We start from the raw sequence: 17,816 nt of genomic DNA on the forward strand, positions 1-17,816 counted from the left end.
AATTCAAGCCTACCGCCCTTGTCAAGTCTGCCACGTCAACAGCGTTCCGTCTCCCCAATCCAGCGACGAGTTGATCCACAGGTCTCTCTTATAAAGCCTGCAGCTGATGAGCTGCAGGTGCACCTAATATGGGTTGCCAGGTAGGCAAGGAGGCATTTGGTGTAAAACACCGAAATGCCTCAGGAATAGCTTATAAGAAAAACATAACGAATAAAGAATTTGAATGTGTTAATATAGAAATATTTAACTTAAGGAAATATGGAAATATTAAAATTTTAAACTACTATAATCCTTGTAAAAGTCTTGATAGTGAAAAGAGAATTATGGTGTGGTGACTTTAATGCTCACAATAGTCTATGGNATGTTGCCACACACACTCGTGTACAGTAGGTGGCGGTATGCACCTCAAAGTTGCTTGCAATCCGCCATAATAGAAGAGAAGAAGCAGAAGAATAAAATTCAAAAGAAGAAGAAGAAGAAAGAGGAGGAGGAGGAGGAGGGAACTGCGGAAGTGAAACTGCTTTCTTCTTACCCTACAACAACCAAAACATTGCTTCGCTATGGGAGAGTCCACGTCGTCGGAAAGATATTTTGTATTCTAACGGTTTGTGTAAATTATCAGGAACCCGTTTTCTCCGCCATGCTTCAGCTGAACGACGCGGTGGAGCCGGACAGTCCGGGGGCTGCGGTTCTCCACCCCGCGGAGACCGAGGAGGGGGTTGAGGTTGCCTTCACGCCGCCGGAGGCCGCCGGACGAAGCCTCGGACACGCAGCCTCCGTGGCCTGCTGTCMGCCCCTACAAACCCTGACGCCGTTTCACGTGCACAACCCCACGATGCAAGCTAAAGTGAAGGACTACTTCGTGTTCAGGGTGAAGTACATGCGTTTAAATTGTCTTCAATGAACAGGCTTGTGTAAAGTGATGCAGATGATTGACAGCTGTGTGTGATGCTGATCTCAGCCAGGTACCGTTGAACAGGCTGTGACTGACATCCGGACTGTGGCTCTTCCATCAGAGGACGGAGAGGTGCACAGTGTGTGGCTGCTGGCAGAGTGAGTCTCCTATCATCATCATCATCATCATCATCATCATGTGGCTGTACGTTAGCAGCTGCACCAAGATGAGCTGGTAAAAGCTTCTGATTTTTCTTTGTTTTCTACAGAGTTGACCACTGGAACAATGAAAAAGAGAGACTTGTCCTTATAACTGACAGGTGAGTAAATTAGTTGTGTTTAACTCAAGTAACTGAGGAAAAACAGCATCWATATGTCTCTGCATGTTGTGATTACACAGGTCACTGCTGGTGTGCAAGTACGACTTCATTAACCTGCTGTGCCAACAAGTTATCAGGATTTCCCTAAACGCTGTAGACACCATCTCTGTGGGTGAATTTGAGTTTCCACCAAAATCCCTTAACAAGTAGGTCAACGTGTTTTTAGGCATTTCAGTGTCAAAATAATACGTACTATTATTTTTGCACAATGAGCATTCTCCTCATTTTACCTGTCAGTAGACATAATGTAATATACCAGCAAAGAGTTTATATAATGCCACTAGAGTGAGTCCCGTCCACTGTGAGCATTTATGTGACAACATGAAGTAAAAATGGTGACCATACAGGGTGACAGTTTACAGCTGACRTAGCAACTATTTGTTTAACAGCAAGCCCAACTTGATCTGTGCCACAAATTGTTTGTATTTTTTTATTATAAATTAATATAGTTGTTGGGTTCATTTCATTCAACAATCGTGTATAAAATATATAAGTAACATTGATCTGAACCAGACCTGAAGTCAGTCAACAACTTAGACTTTTAGCTGATTGAAAAATTATTACTTTAACTAATAAAGTATTTATTATTTATTATCTGTCATAAATAATTACAGACATTAACCAGTTGACACTTAGAAAATGTTCACTGTGTACCTGGTGATACTTTAGGATGAAACTTATCTCAACTGATATTAGCTGACCTTGAACAGGTCATGTTTGTCAAAAAGAAACCATAAATGGTTGTATTATTTTACAATGTGCAAACATTGCATAAATCAGAGACAAAATATTTTATAAATATGTAATCATTTGTGTTAAATTGTAGCATGATTCAGCAGAGTGRTTATATTAATGTTATTAGCTAATTCTAATTTTAAATTATTACATCATTAKCTACAGTTTTGKTCRGATCCCATCCAGCTAAATACGATAAAATCTGCTTACTTGTGAAATGAGACATGTTTCCTATTTCTTTGCTGTTGGTACAGCCATAACACACTTAGATTTTTGGTATTTTTATACATTAAATAGCCAATATACGCTCAGATACATACTGTAAGTAATATTTCCTGTAATATTATCACTAATAGTTTTTTTTTTTGCCACTTCAGTACAAAGCAGAACTGAATATCTGAATATTAGCATCAGCTTCTTCATCATCAGTGGCTTTATTTTATTTTATTTTATTTTTTGTTAACATGTAGCCCTAAATCTGCTACAGTGGTTCACACAGTTTAGTGGTCAAGACTCGCTCCTGCTTTTCATTATAACATTTTCGTATACCAGTCATCTAAAAGACWAAAGTAAATCAGAATGTATTGCCTCTCTGGTATAGTTTCTCAGTCATAAACTACTGAAATTGTGCATTATGATTAGATAAATGAATGACCTTCTTTAGAAATGACGCTGCTGTTAAACTGGTGTGTTGTTTTGCAGAAGAGAAGGTTATGGGATTCGTGTCCAGTGGGACAAACGTCCCCGGGCTTCCTTCTTAAACCGCTGGAATCCCTGGTCCACAGACATGCCCTACGCCACCTTCACAGAGCATCCCATGTCCCACGCTGATGAGAAGGTGTCCTCTCTCTGCCAGGTGTGCTCTATGACTAAACAAGTCTGCACATATTGCTGTACAGACATGTAAGCTGTGTAACTGATGACTTTAATTAACATGGCAGCACTAAAAGCTTGAATTGTAAGCTACGAGACAATGAGCACCATTGGTGCAGCTCTTACATAAATAAGCAGCAACACAGCCACAAGCCAAATGGAAACAATGGAGTGATTGCTGCTTTAATGGTACGTCATCCTCTGAAACAAAGAYAGTTATTCATGCAATTTTAATTTATGAGTTTGTGCTCAAATAGCCTGGCTCAGAATGCTTTTTTTTTTGTCCTCAAAATTACTATGGGCAATTATTGGAAATATCCTTTCAGACCTGTTAATTTCATACAATAAGTGGATTTGCCTCCTTTTTCTGCTACATCTTTGATCTGTTTGTTACAATTATTTACAATGGTTTTTTTTTTTTGTTTTGTTTCTTCCTTCTGCCTAAGTTGGACAACTTCAGAACCCAGCTGGTGCAGGCAGTGAAGAAAGCTCACAAGGAGCACCCCATCCCCGGTCGTGCTAACGGTGTCCTGATCCTGGAGAGACCCCTGCTCATCGAGACCTATCTGGGAATTATGTCCTTCATCAACAACGAAGCGAAGCTGGGCTACTCCATGACGCGTGGCAAAATCGGCTTCTGAATTATGTTTTCCTGCAGGGATAAGCTCATGTAACACAGCTATGCCGTTTAAAGGATAAACTACAGTGTAAGGTGCGTCATGTCTGTTTGTGCGTCAACACCAGGCATGTCCACACCTCCTGAAGTTGGCGTCACTGACAGGTGATCAGCCTGCAGGAGGTTAAAGGTGGGCAGCACTGTGTGGACTGTTGACTCATTTGTCTCGTTGTGTCTTCAGTTGCTTTCCGTCAGAGAGCTGCAAACAGATCTGCCAAACACGACAACATATAAAGAATATTGCAGAATAAGCTGGAGATAAACTAACTTTAGATTGTCAAAACTTGTGTGATGTTTGGTGGGAAAAAAAGCTCAGCCAGAAAAAAGCCATATAAAATTATGCTTCCCAGTTCCTGCTTAAAATWGTTTGGAATAAATGATTGAATTATTCCACTGCTGGTCTGCTGCAGTGAAATAACAGAAGTGATCATGAGTACAGAGGATACACAATGTTCAACTTCAGTGGGACTAAATAAGTTACACATTCAGCTTATTGTTTGTTGACCTTGCTCATAGTCTTGCTTGTAATAGGGAGCTRCATTAGCTGTTGACGGTCCTGTGCAAAAGTCTTGAGTCACCCTATCATTTCTGCATACTTGGCTTCCAGTGACATTTTTGTAATCTTTAAATGACGTGTAGAGTAACTTTTCTCTTCACTTTTTCTACACATTGGCTGCTTTATGAYTCATCTCAGTCTAGTCTCTTAACACTGATGTAAGAATCAATCAAGCACGAAAATGTTCTGAAACTTAACCCTGCGTGTGTTGGCATACATTACAAAGTATTATAAAGTATTTTAAGTACTTTGTTACTAGCTTGTTGCATACATGTCAACCTCTTTGGACGTTTACCTGTATAAAGAGCCTCAAAAATCCTTAAATTTTGCAAAAAATCTGTACAATTCGCACCTGCAGGGGGGGGGGGGTGTCTGCCGGCTGCGGACATGAAAGGAGAGCTGAAAAAGTTCAAAACATATTTCTAGCGGCAGAACAGGTTGGAAGATAGCTGTTTGATGTTATTGTTTTTTAAATAATCCTACAGGCTCTTAGATGCCAAGATAAATTTGAAAATGAAGTTTTGAAAAAATCAGTGCAATTGCTCTATACGCCCGTTTACCTGCAAAATGACGTAAAAYCTTTATAATTTACGGACACTCCGTACAAGTTGACATGTATGTTATTGCAAAGACACMGGATTTATTCTTAAAGCTTTTGGTTCACTGCAAGGAAGAAAAGCTAAAGATAATTTTACAGACTCAAAGAAAACAAAGTGATTTTCAAAGATCTAACAATGACAGTGTTGTGYGTTTTGAAAAAAATATTACAAACTTGGAAAGTGAACGACGAATGAAGTGGTAGGCATTAAAATGTTATTTCACAGAATATTGCTTGAAAATGATGTTCCTGTTAAAAAAAATCCAGTAAGGACCTGACAAAYTAAAAGATGCATTAGTTGGTCTAATAATTTTATTCATCTAACAAGTAAAAAGTGTCTAAATATGCAATGTGGGTTAAAATAGGTTCTTTGCTTAGTTGTCTGAGTTGTGTTGACACAAAGCTAGCCAAAACCTGAAAGATCTGCAGGGTCAGGGTGTTTATTATGGTGAAGTTGAAATTAAGGAAGAAAAAAAAAGTGGACAATATCTGAAGAAAAACTTTGCAAGACTTTAACAAAGCCTGAACACTAAATGCTAATGACTTTAGAGGAAAGGCTGGCTCACAGTAAGCAGAAGAAATAAATGAGATGTGGCTCAAGAAAAAAATTGTTTTTCTTTTTAGTGTTGCTTTGTAAAAATTGTCTTTTTGTTTGAAGATTTACTTGATTTTATAAATGGTCTGAAACGCCACAAGATCATGGTGAAAAATTTATGCAACTCTACAGAACTAAATGGTTTTACATTTCACATGAGTGTCAGGCAGTGAATATTACTGTGCAAACAAAAGTTACTGAGCTTGATGCCATGCAACAAAAAAGGTCCCACAGCACAAGTTTTGTTTGTTTTTTTGAACATTTGCATGTTCCTAGCATGAGTTTGCATGACAGATGTTTTTTTTTTCTTGAGTAAAGTTGTAAATAGTGATTATTTATCTGCACTTACTTTGATTAAATGAATGCACAAAAGCTTATCCAAAAATGATTTAACTGCCAAATCTGGAGTGTTTAGAAATGTTTAAAGACTTAATTTCTGCTTTTAATTTTTACAGCACAGCAGCCTCAATGGAAAAAACAATAAATGCCTACTTGACTTTTTAAAGTCTCATGTCTTTGTGGACTAGCTGCTGGTTTTACTACACGAAATGCAGAGTTTTCATTTAATTGAAATAAGATAACACTAACTGCTTAAGAATGATTATTTATGAAACAACTTTATTCATAATTGCGCAATTTCATAAAAATATATATAGTCAGACAAACTACAATAACATTACACATTTTGAAAATCTAATCTGTCTGCAACTAGTGCTTCAGTATCTTATTTAACAAAATATTTATTACTAAGAATGCCATGTYGAGTTTTCTACTTATTGAGATGAAAAAAGCATCCAAGTAAACTTGCTCTGGAGGGTTTAAACGCTTGGTGAGTAGGAGATTCCAGCGTAAGAGATTTTCAGGAGTGTTTTCATTAGTCTTCATCTAAGCACAAATGTAAGCCTTCATAAACCTGAACTATGACCAAGAGCCTCTTAGAACAAGCGTTGTGTATTTCATGTTTCTTCCTGATCAGTGTCCATGTAGCACAAACAAAGCTGCTCCTTTCCAAGCAGGATCAGAGAGTCTCCACTGCTGTGCCACATCAGAGACTGGACCTGAAAGCCACCTGGTGAGAGAGGAAAGGAGAACTGTGATGAAGCAATTATTCTGTATGTGTAACAAATGGCAWTAACAGAAAGTGCATAAGCACATGTGAATACAGTCTATAGACMTGAGCATTAAAACAGCTTAATAGATAATGTTAGGATATCAGGCACAAGCAGCAGCACATTTGATCTGCCCAGGATTCTTTTTTTTTTTTCTTGAAGCAACAAAAACTAACAACTCTTAATTATTTAGAACATCATCACTCAAATGTGCTACCTTCAGYTGGGACTTGAACAGAAACACATCCTCCTGGGGACCAGAGGTAGAGTTTGCTGTTGCCCGTACACAGAGCCAGCCGGGGGCGTCGGGGGTCCCACTGAAAGCAGCGTACGGCTGATGTCTGCTCCAGCACAGCCTCCAGGCTCATCTTCTGCATGTCCCACACCCACACAGCAGTGGCCATGTTGTCTGCAGGAACAGAAATGCACATKTACATCCACTCTCAGTTCTAAAACTGTTGTGAAATCTTAACATGGCCATAAAAATAGGTCAACAACTAAAGATGTTTACAATATAATTAATAAAGGTTTGAAGATCCAGCATGAAGGGGAAAAAAAGAGAAAATATTAATACTTACCATTTTTGGTAGCTAGATAGTGACTGTCTGAGCTGAATGCTAAAACAGAGACACCTATCTTGGGATTCGCTCTGTCTGGTTCTGGTTTAACCACAGGAATTTGAACAGGCAGAGCACCGATCTCATCTAATGAAGTTCAGCARCAGAAAAACAAGGTTACTTGTCTTACAATAAGTCAAGTAAATACAGAGTTCAAAACCAAAACTGCTGGCTTACATTTGCTCTGCGTGTTGAAAASAGTAGAGCCCACTGTAATGTTGTGAAGCGACAGTTCATCACTGGGCACAGCCRGCCTTCTTTCAACTTCCTTATACACGGTCTACACAGCAAACAGTTATTACACTTTSAACAGTTACAATACATTTGAGGGTCATCACGATGAAACTCACAGCTTTCGTGTTGTCAATGACTGCAGGGTGTTCGAACTGGACAATTTTCYTCCATGTGATGTGGTTAAGAATACGCACCTGACATAAAGATATGAAAATCTGTCATTTAGTTTTGCGTTATTCTAAAAACTGGTGCTCAGAATTTTCTAGCGAGACAGAAAACTAACAAATCTTATAAGAGCATTAATACTTTCTCATCATAGCTGCCAATAGCCAGGAACTGGCTGCTGGGGCTCCAGGACACAGACTTTACACCCAGAGACCACTCATAGGCACTGTAGGTTGACAACAAGCGGCCATCCAAAGAATACAGCAAAACCTTGTACTGTGGAGAAGAGACACACTTATCAACAATACTCTGGTGCTAAAATATTTGTTTTGAGTGCATCTTTAAAGGTTAATGCTGATATCACAAAACTCTCAGAATTTGAAAGAGAACAAGAACATTTTTTTTTCATCCACAGTTGAGCCCTTTACTCTTTAACCAGCATATTGATTTTGTTTCTTCTCAAACAGCTGCGATTTTGGAACTTGGACCTTTTTACCTGAGCTGATCATTAAGTTATTGTTTATCTTGTGTTTTTGCTAATATACATACATATGTATTATTTATAATAATAAATTAAGCCTCTAAAATTAAACTAATGGTGTAACCCTCKATATTATAGTTAAGCTGTTTTAAAGCTTGCTGTTTTATATTGTACATTCTGCTGACATGTATGATGAATACTACTTACACTACTCTTTATTTTTGGATACTGCGAAGTCCAACCATCATAAGTAAACCTCATCTGTCATTCAGACGACTAAAAACAGATTTTTGGTGTTTATGTGTGAGAATGGCGTGAGTGTGAATCACTAGAGCAAAGTTCCTATTCATCTAAGTCTAAAGAAACTGATTCTGTCTTCACTTGTTTAATCATTGTTGTTGGCTAACCTCTAGACAGCTGTCCCACGCTGCCAGCACACAGCCGTTAGGAGACCACTCCAGTCCTGCCAGGTCCTGTGTTTCAGTCTCAAAATGCTGTGAAATAGTTAAAATATGTTTAAGTCCAAAACAAATAAATAAATCACCAGATGTAATAGTGACAGCATAAAATAAAAAAAGTTTTTAAATAAACATTTGCTTAAAATGTTTGAGGTTTGGATTGTTTCAGATGACAGTCTGACTCCTTAATGAGAACTTTTCTTTGATTGCCCAAATTAATATTAACTCTTGCAGGTATTAAGGCCACAGAACTGCTTTCCTACACATCCAAATCCATTTAAGAAACCAGTCTAAGACATGTTGTAATTTTAATTTTAATTATTGTATATATTTTTTTGCATTTGTCTATCTGTCTTAAAGATTTAGTCCTTAAAATACAAAAAAGAGAGAAAAAGAAAAACAGAAAACTTACCCTGAGTAAATGCCAGTCATCACACACAAATATACTAATATAGTCTTTACAGTCACGACGTTCAGCCAAGGCCATATARCACCCATCTCTGCTGAAGTCTATACCTGTGTATGAAACACAATTTCAAATTAAAACAAGGCAGGTTCTCATTTCAGATTTTGACTTTGAGCTTTTAGCAAATTAAACAATCTGGTCTGTGCTGAAAATGGTTTCCTGACTGGCTAATCTGCTTTGTGACATGACTCACGTTTAAAACTTCTGACAATTTTCTTTTCATAGTTTTTTTTCTGAACCAAACAACAACAGTGTTGTTATTTGTAACAAGTACACATTCCATTATATTGCTCAGTATCCACCATGAGTTTATCTGTCTAACTAACAGATCTTTCTCTGTAGACATTTTCTTTTTCTGAGAAAAGCATGCTGGTTTCACGCTGTAATCACCTAATTTCACTTTCTGTATTGTTCTGGGATTGCCTTCCATGGCTCTATAATGTAAAGACACTTACAACTCATAAGTATTGCACACACCATTACTTAAGAAAAAAAAAAAACAACAACTTTTAAATAGTAACAATCAGTTCCAGCTGCTGTGTCACACAGCTAGACACACTCCCTTTCCTGGAATCCACAGGTCACAAGTTGAAATTAACACAAGGGTAGCTGTCACACTGGTAATAAAATTATTTTAAAACTTTGTTATCGTTCAAAACTGTGTCATGAGATACAGCAAGATGATCGAATCAATAAATCTGATCGCTTTGATCCATGGCACGCAATCACAAGTTTAGTAAAGCTCTTATAAAGACAATATAACAGGTGCAAATATCAGAAAAATTAAATGTGTTTATTGGTTTATGGTTCTGTAACTGCTCACAGTGACTGCATTATTTTATTAATCAGTTTTTATTTTAATTAGGCACCTAAATGTAGATTTTTCTCATGAGGTTCAGTTGTAGAATTTAATTAATTAATTTTTTTTTTATATATATTCAGTGGAAAACACCAACTGTCTCTGCTGGTAGTAAAATCCATTACCTCGTAGTGTTTTGTATATTTCATTTAAAGTAATTATCTGATTCTTTGGCACCATAAAGTCTGCGGCATGCAGCTATCATGGCTGAATCATTTATATGACGGTGCTGAACATAAACGCATAGCCCAGGAGCGTAGGGTTACACGTGGAAAATGAGGAGAGTCTGGGACAATCATATTTCCACTTGTTGCTGACAGCTCTGTTATGACAAGCATGTCCCATTTACTGAAGAGGGGCACAGCTGTCAGCAGAGAGGACCATAGTCCGGCTWCAGATCCTGAGCTGTGCCACAAGGTAAAGAGCAGCAAGTGATTAACGAGGCATTTCAAGGCGCTCAGATGACCCTGTCCTCAGGTACTCCGGCTCTACATTCTGCATATACCCATAATACCATTCTCATACTCACCCTTCTGACACGCTTTGGGATACTTGATGTAAGACACAGCTTTGGTGCACAACGACCAGACGGTAACTCTCAACTGTCACAGCAACAGAGAAAAAAAATTAAATTAGTAAAACTGTGACAAAAGTCAAAATCCAAGACAAATACATCAGTCCCTCTTAGCTATCAGACGTCTTTGTTTGAGTTGTATGTTATAACAGGTTGTATGTTCGATTAAAGCCTTTGCTCAATGGAACACTGCTCCTGATCATGTAAAAACCTGCAGCTCTTTTATTAGTTTTAAAAATAATCTTAGGAAATTTCTTAAATCTACTCAATTTTGCAATCACTAAGTTATMCTAGGTAATCGATTATAGAATTTAAATCTAATAATGTGTGTTGGTAGGTGGGGCAGGTGGGGTGGAGCTGGGCATGATTACAATTGTTAAATGTATTTTTTTTATTTTGGATGTTTTTATTATCTATTGGTGGCTTTTGTTTATTGTCTGGTGGAAATACAGATGTAAATTAACCTAAGGCTAAATTGGGTGCAATACATCAAATGTTTTTTTTTCCAAGTAGAAATTTAAAAATCTGCAGTTCTTTTATTGGTTTTCGAAATGATCATGGGGAATATGTCAGATCTACTCAGCACTGCAATCACATTTATTTTATTTTAGTTTTTTCTTAATTGCAATTGTTTTCTTTTCTTATTTTTATCACAGTTGAATGTTTTGTTAATGATATTTGTTTTTATTGTCTTAAGGGTCTACAGATGTAAATTAGCCTTAGGCTAAATCTGGTGCAATGCATCAAATGTTTTATGTTTATGGTTTTAATTGCACATTGTCCTGATCAAATAAATAAATAAATAAATAAATAAATAAATAAATAACAAGTAATTATGTGTTTTAACGAATGTTTTGTTAATGATATTTGTTTTTATTGTCTTAAGGGTCTACAGATGTAAATTAGCCTTAGGCTAAATCTGGTGCAATGCATCAAATGTTTTATGTTTAGGTTTTAATTGCACATTGTCCTGATTAAATAAATAATTTAAAAAAATCTCATCTTCCAAGTAATTATGTGTTTTAACGAGTGCTAAATATAACTAATGAAGACAGAAATAGAGATCCCGATAAAGTTGAGCTTTAAATGAACCACCATGCATTCAAAGTGTTTTAGACAAATGGTGACATTTCAAATAAATTATTGCCTAAAAGGGACACACACTTAATGAAGATATGGTCAAATGTGTGGMGAGTTATCAGCCACAAAACTTGCACTAGAGTCCCAGGAGCACCAAGTGGTTTATTACTGTAAGGTAAAGGTTGAGAACCTGTTAAATTAACAAATCTAAAACAATATCTGGACACACGGCAGAAGATTTAGATCAGTCTGTTGTGTAGCCAAGATGTAATATAAGCCATGTTTGCTACAAGTGTGACCAATTAACAGCAAGTTGTGCGCTAGCCAGCAAGTGGTGTGTGGACTGACAAAACACAACACAGCAGCAGCACAAAATAACTATCTGACCACATGTCTGCATAACAAAGAAACCATGTGTGTTAATGACAGCAYTCAGAAAGCTGCATGATTAAAAAAAACTAGCAGCTACAGTTTAGGCAACGATTCATTATAAAGTTTAATTGTTTCATTTATAAAAATAAAAAAATAAGTGAGGCACCATTTTCTATTGCACAGAGTTGCAGCTCAATTATGTCTTCATCATTAGCAAGATGGCACTCACTATACCAGATACTCAAAAGAGACTTGCCTTTTTTTTTTTTTTTTTTTGAGAATGTGCAGAGCTAGAACTAGCAACGCGAGTAGCTTTTCATCACCGTGTCCACGCAGATATTCGAACAGTTCCAAGTCTGTCACCTAACTGGCCCAAAGCGTTGACCCCTCTGTTCAGTTAAGACACCCAGCTGTGTAGGTCCTCTAATAACACCTCACTGCACACTTTCTGGACTTCCCCTCTGACAATCTGCCATGACGACCAGGGTCAACACTGCTCAAACACCCACACACTAGAGGCTTTGAATCCATCACATAGGGGACGCAGGGTGATCATCGTGACCAGAAGGGAGTGTAACTTTAAACTGTCTGAAATAAAAGGGATGTAAGGGAAATATGTTGGAGATGTTTTTCTGTGTGGGGGTGGTATGCAATTAGATCCTTGGTTGGCGAAGCTGCAGTTGCAATGAAACATACTTGAGCAACAACTTGTAGCAGGGGGTGTTGGGTTTGAAGGGCAAGAAAATCACACTGTCTAATAATGTTCATAAGAAAATGCTAAGTGATCAACTTTTCCTGTTTCACTTCATCTCAAACCCGTTTCTCTTTACAATCACATAAGTTTCCCAAAGAACTTGAACCTCTCATAGCATACAAAGAAAATGGACGCGCTATTGTCCCACGTTGTCCCACTATTCAGTTTACAGTAGCGTATTACCAACAATGCAAGACGTAAACAAAGCTGTCCCAGCCAAAACTGCTACTGCTAATTTGATGCAAACAACACAACAAAAAAAAAACATTAAAGAAGTCAACCTCAGCAATGGCCTTTACTGATGTTTTTCAGCTCATTTTATCACCCCTTTGTTTGGTAACATGGATAACATGAGCGTGTTAATGGCATTTCATGGGGTCCTCGTATAAATGACTGGAATTTTGAGTTTGAGCATTGTGACATTCTAGTAAATTTTTGCAGTGGCGCCATCCTGAAATAGTGGTTTTATAACTTCTACAAAAACAAAGTAGCTAAAATCAAGCCTGTCATAATATTTCAAGCAGAACTKAGTAAATGGTAAATGGCCTGAACGAATTCAGCGCTTTATCAAAGGACTAATCTATCTATTATCTTGWATCTTCTATTGTTTTYTTTTCTATTGCTGTTATAAGTTCARTCAGTGAAGGAGGTGTTCAAATAAGATTTTCAACACACACTGTGCTTTAACACATGATGATAAACTTTTGAACTTTGAACTTGTTAAAAAGTAACAGAGCTCCATCATGGCTGTCCAAACAGATATACTACTTAAAATTGGAAAGATTGTAAGATATTCTGCTTTCGATTACGAAGAAAAGAAAAAACAGATGAACTCACTGCCAGCTAAGCAGATTTAGCAGCACATAGACAGACAAACACTTACACAAAGGCATGATGCAGACCACAGGCAGCTGTCACTAAACAAGTTCATATAGCAGGCTGTTTATGAGTGGGGCTGAAATTTAAGCTCGACACAAACACCGGCGTTAATGAAATCTTGGGTTGGGGTGAAAAAAAGTTCAGTCTGCTTCTTGGCAATGTTCATATAATTATGTTTTTTTTATTACTGCAATTTTTACTATAAACATAATCAGGAAGCATAAAGTTAGCATGTGTTGGTCAACTATTTAGAGACACTTGATTGTAGCCTCTAAAAAGATCTTTTTTTCTAAAATACTTTTTTGTGTGGCTTTTGATCAACAAAAGGGCAATTTAAAGACCTTTACATCAGATGTAACAAAAAGCTCTGCGTAAAACATTCTTATCAGCTACAACAACCATACTAAATTTTGTTTATAATTTTACATAATATAAAACCTGGATTTAAAAAATCCCTGTTTAAAATTCACAGTGACAAACTATACGTGTTGTTGGACAGAATTTTTTGACCAAAGTGCGTTAATTTCAATGTTTTATGACATAACTCTTAGGAAATGAGAAGCTGAAAGGAAGATATTGTTGAAGACAATGCTTCAACAACAAGTGACAGTTTAATAGATAAGAAAATTATCTGTTGATTGACCCGTCACAGCACTACGCTAATAAAAGTAAGCTGCTCAAAGAAGTCATGGAATGACATGATAGTTATGATCACAAATCACACACATGCTCAGTTATACAATGCCTGGAAGCAAATCCACAATCACTGCATAAGACCTCAGCTTTGTTGTTCTAGGTGGACCAAATGTCTGCGCAAGGAATGGCATTTTTCCGTTTCGTTCCTTTTTGTTTTTCTTGGACGACGCAAACAGACACAAAGACATCGTGACATAGACACTTGGACTCCCTGCACCCTTTGCCAGACCAGACACACTTGGTTGTTGCTCCACAGCACCTGTCAAACAAGTCCTGGAGTCAGGTTTAGCACGACAGACGTGGCCTCGCTCGGTGCCCCGTCATATTCCACACAACCTGAAGCCACTATGCCTCTCACCCGTTACGACACATGCTTGCGAGGAAGTCGATATAAACAGAAGTCGGGAGGCACAGAAAAGAACTAAACGCGTCTTTATTAGTCTGAGCGGAGATTTGAAGACTTCTATAAACTGAACTCAACACCTCTGGACCTTACTGAGCTGTTTTTGGAAGTTGAACTACAAAGAAGAGCAGCACRAGACTGTATTCCTGATTACACAGAAAAAAAATAAAAATAAGAAAAGCAGATTCAAATCCACATCAACAGTTCATGACTTATAGGTTGGGCTGGTCTCCATCTCTGGGAAGAGTTTAATGCTAAATCATTCAATCAATCACATAATGTTCCAGGCAGAGATAAACATATAAAGCTCCAATTCCAGGTATTTAGGGAACTGGAATTGAAGATATCTGGTTACATATATGTAAATATGTTTGTCATGTAAATAGAACTGAAAAAAAATTCTCAAATGACACTCCTATTTATTTTCCAGAAAATGAATTTTATGTTCAATATTTACACTATTGGAATTTATTTTGTTTTACATCTGCTGAGATTTAATTCAGGGTCTTCCCCGATGTCTGTGTACGATATTTCACCCATTTTTTTATTTTTATTTATGCCAATACTTGTGTAAATAGCTATGAGAATCAGTATGCCAAATATGTGTTGTGTCACGTTATGTTTAAATTTATTTGACATAACAACACATGATGCCATTTATCCCATAAAAACAATTAACAAATGTAGGTTCCGTTCAAAAATAAAATAATTGGCTATAATTCATAAAAGAATAAATGTAAGTTGAAAATTTCTCTCCTTACCAACATGTTTTTATCTCTGCACAAAGACACATCAAGGTTTCACATAATAAAAGCGTCATGATCAACAAGACCACTTAGTGACAGGAGATTTATGGCTCTCTGCAAGCAGTTAGGTCAAGCTGATGAAAACAATTCGTGTTCTGAGTTATTTAGATAACTGCTATTACACCAAAACCAAACGTATATCTTTTGTTTCTACTGCTTGTTGATTAAATCAATTTTGTTGAGTTTATTATCTATGTAACATCATTTAAAGGACTTAGTACCAAGAAAAATAACTAGGCACATACACATTGCACTCATGTCTAAGAGGCACTTGAGACACATGTATGACAGGACCCTAACAGGAGGGGAGGAATGAAATCAGACTGAATACATGCAGCAGGAGGGGGAYGTACATGCGGTCAAGAAAGGCTCTGGTGTCTGGCTATTTTCAGGTCTCCCTTCCTTACGGGCCAGCAACAGTTGAAACCAGACAAGCATCCGCATAAAAACACTTCCATGAGCAATGCATGCACATGTGCACAGACCACCTTCACACTTACGTGGAACTCCGAGGTGTTGAGAATGTGACGTCCGTCTGGACTCCAGCGTGAGGCGACGAGCCCGACCGAGCCCTCGTCAATCTTGCAGTGCCAGTCCGGCTGTTCGAGTGACCACACCTGGAGAAGAAAAAAAATAAAGACGAAGCGAGGACAGAATGATCAGCAATTACTGATGACTTCTTTCGTGCACAAATTGCAATTTCCAAAACTTTCTTTCACATTTTAGGAGACATTTAGGAATCAGACAGCATGAAAGACTGGCACTACATACCCACTCAAAGGTAAGACACTTGCACTATGATGAGCATGACACTAATGTTGAAAAGAACAGGAAATCGGATACTTTGGGAATAACAAAGATTATTCTAAGTTCTGTCTGGGACTTAAAATGTTGTTTTTAAAAAAAATCACATACTCTTTTGTTTTTAATTGATAAACATTTTAATACTTTTAAGTAATCTAAAATAGGAAGAGAATGATAAGTGTTGAAAGTAAAAGTCAGAAGTACATGTCACACATATTCAAAATAAAATTTACTGTATAATCTGAATGAACTTTACTTTTACTGTTAGAAAATATAATTTACTCATCTCATTATGTGGTAGATGTAATATGCTTTATTTAAAACAATAGTCAGGATGGTCCCATTTTATTATTATTATTATTATTATTATTATTATTATTATTATTATTATTATTATTATTATTATTTGTGATCATATGTGCAATTCATGTGTTCAAATAAATAATTCCTATCCTAGTCTTACAGGAATAAAATATTGAATTAAATAAAAGGATGAAACTAGCAGTTTGCAATCACATCAAATGATAACTCTAACAACTAGTTTGTCTTGTAAACTACCTGTACCAGGCCTCTCTTGTACATTGCACAGAGTACAAAGAGAGAGTCAGAGGACCACTCCACGTGGGATATCTGATCCAAACAGGTGTACAGCTGCAGGATTTGCAGGGTGCTAACATCTCGCACCACTAGCCGGTACTGTACGCAGGTTGCCTGAGAAGAACATTAAACGACAAAAAGTCAGAAAAAGTGAAGCCACTAACATGCATATATACAAATGAGGGATTTCTGCTGCATTACACTAATTATAACAATAACTCAAATACTTGCCAAATACTTTCCATTTGGGGAAACTTTACAGAGCTGGTTGGATTGCTTCAAGACTTCAGAGAAGTTCATCTTTCATTCACAAGTGTTCCTGCACAGAGAAAGTGAGCAGTTATCATTACACATTAAAATAAAACACAAAACTGCACCTTTACTATATAATAAACAAAAATGTTGTTGTAGTTCCATTGTACTACCACATGATGGCGACATTTGTCTAACAAAGAAAAACGCTTCTACAAAACAGAAAATAGGAAAAGTTCTCCTCAATGAAAGGTGGAATAATCAAAAAGACGAAACTAATGCGTAAACCTAACAGACCCGTTTCCGACAAGTTAGCAAAATTAGATAATAAATAGCTGCCTTGGCTCGGCAAAAAGGAGACAACACACACTAACGAAATCGCATTGACCTTGTTTTGCTTATTTGTTAGTTGTTGTTGTTGTTGTTGTTGTTGTTGTTGTTGTTGTTTTTTATTCCAGGCCTAATTAAACTGTAAGGAGAGGTCACAAACGTACAAAAGCCCAAAGTAAACTTTTCAACTACATCATCATCATCAACATCATGTCAATGGGCTCGTTCGGCTAGCATGTACGGCTAATGGTCGTGTAAGCAAACCGTCAAACTATTCAAAATGTGGGCAACACTTACTTCTGACATCAACGGCGTGACTTGTTTTTACTAAAAAAAGAGATGCAAGAAGCTCTAAAAGTCATTCAGAAAAGTTCATCTCCACATGACGGGAGAGAATGAACACGATAATCCAACTGTTGTTAGGATGTCTGATGAACGTAAACAGACGTTCGTAGCTGGCCAATCAGCTTCGCTCTAAAGTGCACTGCATTATGGGTAATGAAGTTTACAGCTTTTCGTTTTGTTTTCCACACATCGGTGTTATAAAACACACTTATGGGCAACATTATATAT

The 17,816-nt window shown here is 37.1% G+C and overlaps 3 protein-coding genes across 3 annotated transcripts in view; 2 read left to right on the forward strand and 1 right to left on the reverse strand.

Annotated features, from left to right (window-relative positions):
* Positions 1–484: 484 nt before the first annotated feature.
* On the forward strand, positions 485–3,774 carry tprg1l (tumor protein p63 regulated 1-like; the record flags this gene model as incomplete). Its single annotated transcript, XM_014001646.1, is given in 6 exon segments — positions 485–871; positions 962–1,053; positions 1,164–1,214; positions 1,295–1,420; positions 2,712–2,865; positions 3,329–3,774. Coding segments are annotated over 6 exon segments (1,005 nt in total), but the record flags the coding sequence as incomplete, so codon positions are not given.
* Positions 3,775–5,903: 2,129 nt separating this feature from the next.
* Positions 5,904–17,667, reverse strand: wrap73 (WD repeat containing, antisense to TP73). Its single transcript, XM_014001652.1, has 13 exons — positions 17,541–17,667; positions 16,893–16,980; positions 16,623–16,775; positions 15,761–15,877; positions 10,226–10,298; positions 8,784–8,887; positions 8,321–8,407; positions 7,574–7,708; positions 7,384–7,461; positions 7,211–7,313; positions 6,995–7,120; positions 6,634–6,825; positions 5,904–6,376 (listed from the first exon to the last, which is right to left on the reverse strand). The coding sequence occupies exons 2-13, from the start codon at positions 16,959–16,961 to the stop codon at positions 6,264–6,266; spliced, it is 1,350 nt and encodes a 449-aa protein (XP_013857106.1). The 5' UTR covers positions 16,962–16,980; positions 17,541–17,667; the 3' UTR covers positions 5,904–6,263.
* The window catches only part of tp73 (tumor protein p73), a 27,714-nt gene continuing 25,781 nt past the window's right edge, over positions 15,884–17,816 (forward strand). The window contains exon 1 of the mRNA XM_014001649.1: positions 15,884–16,041. Coding sequence (XP_013857103.1) covers positions 16,010–16,041 — 32 coding nt within the window. The 5' untranslated portion in view covers positions 15,884–16,009. The remainder of the gene's footprint in view (positions 16,042–17,816) is intronic.

The sequence above is a fragment of the Austrofundulus limnaeus genome, unplaced genomic scaffold (assembly GCF_001266775.1).
Source record: "Austrofundulus limnaeus strain Quisiro unplaced genomic scaffold, Austrofundulus_limnaeus-1.0 Scaffold10, whole genome shotgun sequence".
Taxonomy (NCBI): Eukaryota; Metazoa; Chordata; class Actinopteri; order Cyprinodontiformes; family Rivulidae; genus Austrofundulus; species Austrofundulus limnaeus.